At 32.2% G+C, this 8,457-nt stretch overlaps 1 protein-coding gene and 1 long non-coding RNA gene across 4 annotated transcripts; both read right to left on the bottom strand.

Moving 5' to 3' along the window:
* Positions 1-331: 331 nt before the first annotated feature.
* On the bottom strand, positions 332-2,174 carry bcn92 (LYR motif-containing protein bcn92). The gene is made up of 3 exons (XM_090117693.1): positions 2,065-2,174; positions 1,721-1,841; positions 332-867 (listed from the first exon to the last, which is right to left on the bottom strand). The coding sequence occupies exons 1-3, from the start codon at positions 2,151-2,153 to the stop codon at positions 808-810; spliced, it is 270 nt and encodes an 89-aa protein (XP_089973819.1). The 5' UTR covers positions 2,154-2,174; the 3' UTR covers positions 332-807.
* A 2,878-nt stretch (positions 2,175-5,052) lies between these two features.
* Positions 5,053-6,502, bottom strand: LOC149896418 (uncharacterized). 3 transcript variants are annotated; one of them, XR_016458303.1, is made up of 5 exons: positions 6,289-6,502; positions 5,762-5,996; positions 5,563-5,634; positions 5,385-5,444; positions 5,053-5,280 (listed from the first exon to the last, which is right to left on the bottom strand). It is a non-coding gene; the product is annotated as an uncharacterized LOC149896418 (long non-coding RNA). The 3 variants fall into 3 exon arrangements; XR_016458305.1 differs by lacking the exon at positions 6,289-6,502 and adding an exon at positions 6,085-6,280; XR_016458304.1 differs by lacking the exon at positions 5,385-5,444.
* Positions 6,503-8,457: the final 1,955 nt, after the last annotated feature.

The following is an 8,457-nucleotide window of genomic DNA, read 5'->3' on the forward strand; positions in this document are numbered from 1 at the left end:
ATCGTCTCAAACTTTTTGGTCTGTGTAGCGCATGTCGCGTGACGGTCGAATCATACGATAATTATCGTACAAATACGATAATTTTGTGCCTAAGTTTCACTTTTACCGTGGTTTCATAAAACCACACAACATATTTTTTTGTCTGTTTTGTTAATTTTTCGACTGCACAGATTTTTACTCTCATTGGCAGTTAGCAGAAATTACGTAACTACCTATAACGGTACTTGAGTTTTCCTGTAAAATTCGCGATTAGAAAAGAAAAATGGCCATCTGTCTTCTAGACAATAGATTATTTAGAAAAAAAAAAAAAACAAATTTTTCTTTCTAACACTTATTTATTTAAAATTCTAACGTTCTAAACTATTTACATACAAATGCATTTTATATTAAAAATCATACATCAATCGACAACTAAATTAGAACTTTATTCCTAAAAAATTAAGGTGCAATATGACTTGTAATTTATTTGATGATATTTTATTGATATTTTGCATTTTTTGTTTAAACCGGGACCTTTTTGCTTTAATACTAAATCATTTAAGCAAGTTAAGACTCGCCAGTTTAACAATTTCTGGATAACTTGTGGATAGACTAGTATCTGTCAGTTTAAATAACAAATTGCTTATGACAATATATGTTTAAAGTGTTGGATAAGCTATCAGTGACTGTAAAATTTAATTTTTATGTATTAAAAAAAATTGCCCGAGATTTTTTTCCGATTACTTTTCGGAACATATTTTTTACATGAAGCTATTTTACTTATTATTCACATTTTTCATCACATTTTCGATTCTTGATACATACAATTCATTGATTCATATTTTCAATGACAAGTTTGTCTGTCCTGTACATATCTCCAATAACAATCTGGAAAAAAAACAAAATTTTACCAAAAAATATTTCATATTTGACGTGACAACGTCTTATAATTCGATAGAGCCGGCTGCACGCACGAAAAAACATGACTCATGCGGCGTTACCTCGCTCTGAGGCGTTCCATGTAAGGCTTGAAGTGCAAGCGAGAGCGCGGAACGAGCGACAAAGAAGCACAATCGGACGTTGTCACGTTCAACTATCGTCAGTAAACTTAACAGACAACCAATTTTTTCAATTATAATTTACTTGCTTGCTTAAATCAGCATTAGCAAAGGGAAGTAGTAGTATAAGTGAATATTTTTATAAAAATATTCACTTAAATAATTTTTTTGTTTGGGTGGTTGAATGTGCTAATCTAAGAAATTACTACGAAAACAGCAGGGCACAGCTAGTAAATTATATAATACTGGCTTCCGCACGCGGCTTCGCCCGCGTTTCCAAAGAAAAACCCGTATAGTTCCCATTCCCGTGGGATTTCCGGGATAAAACCTATCCTATGTGTTAGTCCAAGTTACCTATGTGTGCTAAATACGATATGTGTGCTAAATTTCGTTATAATCGGTTCAGTAGTATTCGCGTGAAAGAGTAACAAAGATACACATCCATCCTTGCAAACTTTCGCATTTATAATAGTACTAGCCGTCCGCCCCGGCTTCGCCCGTGGTACATTTTTACGTTTTCGCTACATAAAAACCATCCTCATACTTCAAGGAATATAATAAAAAAAGAATTATCGAAATCGGTTCAGCCGTTCTCGAGTTATGCGCTTACCAACACATTTTGCGATTCATTTTTATATATAAGAGAAGATTAAGATAAGAAGTAGGATAGTAGGATAGGATACCTGTCTCCTGATAAGTTGCAGACTGTCCATTGCATATTTAATTTCATTATTGATCGTCTTTGGATCTGTTAAATCTTTCTTCTCTCTAAAGCCATCTCTTACTCTCCGAATTGCATATGCCCTGAAAATAATGAGAATTAAAATCTATACTTATATTATAAAGCTGAAGAGTTTGTTTGTTTGTTTGAACGCGCTAATCTCGGGAACAACTGGTTCGATTTGAAAAATTATTTCAGTGTTAGATAGCCCATTTGTCGAGGAAGGCTATAGGCTATATATCATTGCGCTAAGACCCGCTAAACGCAGCTAGTACATCGATGAAAATTACATTCTGCATTACTGACCTGAAATTGTAATTGGAAAACTTTTCCGATTCTCGCAGTAGAGATCTGTAGAGCGCACGAATTTGGGGTTTCGAAATTTTGGAAGCCATCCTTCACAAGAATTTATCCTGGTCTCTGGAATCAGAATGCAGATAGATTATATTCTTGTATATTTTTTAAAATATTTTTAGTTCATACTTATTAATTTTTTTAATTTCTTAGTCATGTTTTTTTGGGTATTTTAAAATTTCCATTCTGACCTTAGATATATTATGTAGGTATATACAAATTATGTTGAAGTTTTCTTTTAATAAAATTGCAAAAACATTGCACAATAATATTATTTCTCATATCACAAGGAATTTTAAAATGATGAAAACTTTTTATTGTCATATTAATATATATTGTTTAATATTGCTTTTTAGGTAAATAAGGTTGTCTCTAATTGACTCGGAAGTGGTTCAGAAGCAATTTGTTTGTTTTTTTAAGTATCAAAGTTGATAGAAATAAAATACGTAGGTAACTACGTACATTCGGGCAATGAATAGCATTTGATTTGTATAAGTAAGCAAAAGTTAGTTACTAATAAAATTTTAATACCAAATTAAAGCTAAATACCTTTATCACGTGTAGACCGATAGGAAATCGAGTAATTACAAAAAATAAATCATTTTATTTGTCAAATGTCACTAATCAGCTGTTGATCTGTCATTCCCACAGAGGTAATATTCCTTTTTTTTTAATTATAAAATTATATCTGTGGGTGAAACATATCCTAAATTCGAAACCCAAAATCAATCATCACCAAGATCATCACAAATTATGGATTAGGCCGCCTATCCATCTGCAAGAAAACTTCCGCAAGAAATGTCCGACAGTGTGTCTGACAGTAGCTTGCAAGTCTAATTCCGCGTTTCCACCTGCAAGTAGACTTGCAAGCTGCTGTCAGACAGACTGGAAAATTTCGGAAAGGCGGCCTCAGAATTTAAAATATAAAAAAATATTTTACCTAGGTTAAATACCTAGGTAAAATATTTTCCTCAACGATACTTTTCAAATTTTGAGTTCATTTTTCATAGAACTTCCGTTTCAGTTTAAATATTTGTGATACCAGTGCAAACTTAGCACCCCATCAATGGAATTTTGGGTCGAAAATGACCTTGATCGTTAGGTCCCCGTTAGGTCCTTTAAGGTCCCACAATTTTTTCGTTAGGTCCCCTTTAGTTTTTTTTTAAATAATTTTTTAAATTTTAGGTATAAAAAAAAATGCACTTTAGCACCCCATCCATAGAATTTTGGGTCAAAAATGACCTCAATCGATAGGTCTCCGTTAGGTCCTATAAGGTCCCACAATTTTTTCGTTAGGTCCCCTTTAGTTTTTTTTTAAATAATTTTTTTTTAATTTTAGGTATAAAAAAGTTACACTTTAGCACCCCATCCATAGCAAAATTGGCAAATTTTATCAAAATCGTATTCTTTACCGTTAGGTCCGTATGGGCTCATCATTGAAATTGTTGAATTATTTATTTTATTAAAATTATAAAATAATAAAAACCTGCGCATGCGCCTTAGAGCATTAAGGCATGCGCACATCATACATAAACAGCGCGAAATTTAAAATGGTATCGTTTCATTTATTAAATAAATCTATTGTTCTGAGAGTGCTTATTTATTAAAAACCTACTTTTCAACCTAGAATTAAAATAACCTGGTATTAGTGTCAATCTATGGTGTCAATATATTTTTTGTAGCGGCCACAGGGCCACACTACGGTCGAGGTATAGATTCGGAAAGAATAACATGCAACAAATCATTAATTTGATTCGGGATGACCTTCGCGTGGACACTCGAGGGGGCGGTATTCCAGTGGAACTGCAAGTGATGGCAGTTATTCGATATTGGGGCCGGCATGAGGTAGATGTGACTTGTGCTCTAGTTTTGGATATATACAATAGAAAAGCCTGTATAACGATCTATTACATTACAGATCCAAGAAGATTGTGCTGACATTCACAGAATGAGTCAACAGACACTTTCCCGTTTGTCCCGAAATGTTGCTATTGCGTTAGCTTCTAAAAGTTCGCGTTATATTAATATGCCGTCGAACTCAACCGAGGAAGCCAAAGCAATTAGGAAATTTGAGGCCATAATATGCGGGATGAAGCGTATCATTGGTGCAATAGATTGCACTCATATTAAGATACGCAAAGTGAGTGGAGAGGCTGGACAGTACTATGTTAATAGGAAGGGACATTACTCCATTAACACTCAAGTATGAACATTGTACAATAACATTTTAGTTTGATCATAGTGTATTTAAAGTAATAAATTTTCATTGTTATGTGTGCTATTATGTGTTTCTAATTTATAATAATATTGATGACAATAATTACAGGTAGTATGTGACTCTGACCTTAAAATCTGCGATATTGTGTGTCACTGGAGAGGAAGTACACATGATTCCCGCATATATAGAGAAAGCTCAATAAAGCGGAGGTTTGAGGAGAATGAATTTCATGGGAAGCTGATTGGAGATAGCGGGTATCCTTGTACTTCGCATCTTCTAACACCAATATTAAGACCAAGGACACAGGCAGAAGAAAGGTACAACCTGAGTCACATACGAACGAGGAATACTGTAGAGCGTTGCTTTGGGGTGTGGAAGCAAAGATTCCGCATACTCAACGAAACAATGCGAGGGTCTCTGCAAGTGATCAAGACCACTATTGTTGCTTGTGCAGTTTTGCACAATTTAGCAATACTCTTTAATGAGTCTATTTTAAATCAAGGTATTTGTGCAAACTAATATGTAAACAAAGTATATTTAATAATGCCAATACATAAAAAATAAGCATATTTTAATTCTTTATTTTGTATTTTTCTAGATCCTTCAGGCCTTGAAAATCAATTATTAATCGATCCAACTATCCCTGATAATATAGAAGATGAAGACGAAAATATAAACAGGGCCATTTATATTGAAACTTATTTTAATCAATAAAAACCATATTTTATTATTTTTCAAAATTTATTTTTTTTAAATATTCCTCCTCTAATGCAAGTATTTGGAGCTTCTTCTCGTGAAGCTCCCTCTCTTGTTCTATTCTTAATAGGTGAAGCTCCCTCTCTTGCTCTATTCTTAATAGATGCAACTCTTGTTGTTGCTTCATTAATTCCTCCCTGCTTTTTTTTGCAAGGAGGAATAATTGATGCTCGTAATTGGAATTTGATTTCCCACTGTAAAAATAACATAAACATTAAACATTATTTCACATAAATCACAGCTGAACAATAAGCACAGGAAATTTCATGAAATTCTATTTTCAACATTACATACTTACGTTTTTTTTTGGTTTAGCTTTGAAAATATGATGTGTAGGATTTATACGTGGCAATTCAGGCTAAAAATAAAAAAATAATAATTATTTTAAAATAATATAAATTTTATTTATAATACTGATATTTTTGTATAACATAACTGATAAAAATATTATACAAATTATTATATAATATGATTACCTATGCATGTGCAGTGCTTTCATCATTTTCATTCAATTTCAATGTATCATCAGCAGACTCCTTAGTAACTTCCTATAAATATATAAAATATAATTACTCAATCTCACAATAAAAAACTATATATGCATAGCGCTATTATCCCTTAATGGATATTCCAAATTAAGGAATAATAGCAGTAGAAAATGTAAAAAATATAAACCTGTTGGCCATGTGTTGCATCGCTATCGAAAGGATTGTTATCAACCACAAACTCATTAGGAAGAGCTGCTATAAGCTCTTGATCTTCAGACGGAGGACTTGGTGGCGGAGGTCCCCCGCCTGTCATGTTTCTTGCCGTTCTAAATTTGTGTTCCGAAGCCTTAGCTTTCTTCAAATTCCTCCACTGATTTTGTATTTGGCTTAAGTCCCTTTTATGGAGTGAAATGATATTATAACTGAAATATAAATACAATAATAATGTTATTACACTGTAACAATTTATTAAATACAAGAAACTGTTAGAATAAGTAAAACTAAAATAACCAAGACAAAACATCTTCCCATGCAAGTTTTTTTGCTGTATTTGTATTAGTCGACGTATCCTTATTCTCTAATATAATATGTGCTCGCTCGAGCACTAATTATTTTCGAAGCACTTTCTAAAGAGCAATATATATTTATTAATAAGCATTAAAACATGTAAGGAAATAAGTACATTCTATTAGATTTCTTGTGTACATTACGTACCTTATCCTCCTCACTCCAATTCGTCGAACGAGAACGTTTATTGATCATTGAACTCATTTTAAATTAAAACTGAATTTGAATTTATCAAAAATCTCAAATCTGTACAAATGTTTGAAATTTGAAAGTTATCAATATCCTGTCAGTTAAACGTCATACAAAATAAAGTCTACCATTCATATTTGTCAAAAAGTACATTTTTAGTCAAGTTTTACGTGAATAGCGGGTTTTATTTCGATAATGTTACTAGAAAAAAATACATATATTGACGTAACTTAGTTGAGAGACTGCTGAGATAGGTTTATAAGTACCTAAGATTATTTTAATCATTGTTTAAGGAGTTGAGAGTTATTTAACTGAGAGGTGTTTATGCAACAGATCAGTCAGTTTTTATAAGTAAGGCTGGTAATTTTTTACGACATCACATTAGAAACCTCAAAAATAGCAGTACTTCTCCACTATTTAATGGATGTTATTATACATATAAACCTTCCTCTTGAATCACTCTATCTATTAAAAGAAACTGCATCAAAATCCGTTGCGTAGTTTCAAAGATTTAAGCGTACAAAGGGACATAGGGACAGAGAAAGCGACTTTGTTTTATACTATGTATAATATAATAATGATAGTGATAGCACAGTATTACAATATTATTTCCTACAGTAAGGAAACGCCTTTGATGTCGCGCGATGCCGCCGCCAGCGTAGGTACTTACGCTGCCACACGAAAATACGCTAGGGTTGCAACAAATGGGAAATAAAACAATTGTGATTATTAATATTATGATGAAATCATTTATTCATATGTACATTCAAAATAATTGCGATTATTAAATCTGATGTAATCATTTGTTCATAAATATATAATTACAGATATTGCACTGCTAAATATTATTTACGTGGACACTTTATTTTTGGATGTTCTTAATTGTATATTATAATTTATACTATTTAACTAAGTAATGCATTCGCATTGGGATGTACAATCTGATTAGAAAATAATGAGGACAACATATACATAGCTTTGATTTTAATTCAACAGATACAATTATTAATACAATCTTTCTGAAATATTGTTTCCTTCTGGGATTTCAATGTAGATTTACATCCGTAAACGGAACAGTTTTTGCGCGCCATAATAGAATATGTAAGTACCTATGTATAATAAAATTATTACACAAAAAATACGACTGCGTCGTCCTTTCGCGATAGTTAATGCAAACTCAGCGTGATTGCATTAAGCGGCCCGCGTCGCCCGACCCCCCGCCAGTTCCCCTCCGTTTCTCTGCACAAGTACATTCGTCGCCATACTGTAGGAAATATGGTGATACTGTGGTGATAGTCCGGCTAACGAAAGATAAGACTGGAAAAGGCGGCAAATTCAAAAAATCATCATATTAAGGTAACCTAATGGTAACTTAGGTTATAGTTGGAAATAAAGTTTTGATACTTTAATTTATTATTACGAGCTTTGTTTTTTTGAGAGATTAACAACCTCTACAAACTCTTCATCTATATAATATTATATATATGTAATCTGGTACAGATAAAAAAAAGAACAGCTAGTGAAAGTAATAAAAAACATAATAAAATACAATTAAATTTTGTTTAATCAATATAATCATATTAAATCTAAAAGCCGCGTTCAGCCGCGAATAAAGAATAAGAATCACTATCATTATCTCTGACATCATTAACTCTTCCATTTCTGCAGTTATTCCATCTTGTTTTTTTTGTACTGCTCTTCAACATGAATAACATGGTTCGGTCATAGAAGAAATCTCGTTGAGATACTGATTTTGTGTCTTTAAACATTTTGAACGGACAGATCGTTCAATTTTATATTGTTGCTTTAATAGTTTATAACTGGATTACTGGTATCATCCATGCAAAATAATAATAATAATATTAAACAAATCATATAATGTGCAATGCAATCAAGATGAAAAGTATCAAAATATCAAGTCACACTGTGTGTTTTTCCTTGAAAACTACATCTCTTTCAAATTGTTTCTTTTTAAATTTATTAATCATAGTTTAAAGTTTTCGTCATGTTTTCAACTCAGTTTTCAATTATTAGAAATCACTAAAATCCTAAGCTAAAATCGCAGAAAATAAAATCACTTTGACAAGCTTTGACACATCAACAACTCAGGTTTTAATGACAGTTAAC

This window comes from Colias eurytheme, chromosome 28, assembly GCF_061535395.1.
Source record: "Colias eurytheme isolate Ceu_HAF_F1 chromosome 28, ilColEury1 Martin Lab GWU primary, whole genome shotgun sequence".
In the NCBI taxonomy this organism is placed as follows: Eukaryota; Metazoa; Arthropoda; class Insecta; order Lepidoptera; family Pieridae; genus Colias; species Colias eurytheme.

What these genes read in the sequence shown, in the direction of transcription:
- bcn92 (XM_090117693.1), bottom strand. Translation starts at nt 2,153, where the DNA reads ATGGCTTCCAAAATTTCGAAACCCCAAATTCGTGCGCTCTACAGATCT. An exon ending in TTTTCCAATTACAATTTCAG is followed by an intron (nt 1,842 to 2,064) that starts GTCAGTAATGCA and finishes CATTATTTTCAG; the next exon opens with GGCATATGCAATTCGGAGAG. An exon ending in TGCAACTTATCAGGAGACAG is followed by an intron (nt 868 to 1,720) that starts GTATCCTATCCT and finishes TTTTTTTTCCAG; the next exon opens with ATTGTTATTGGAGATATGTA.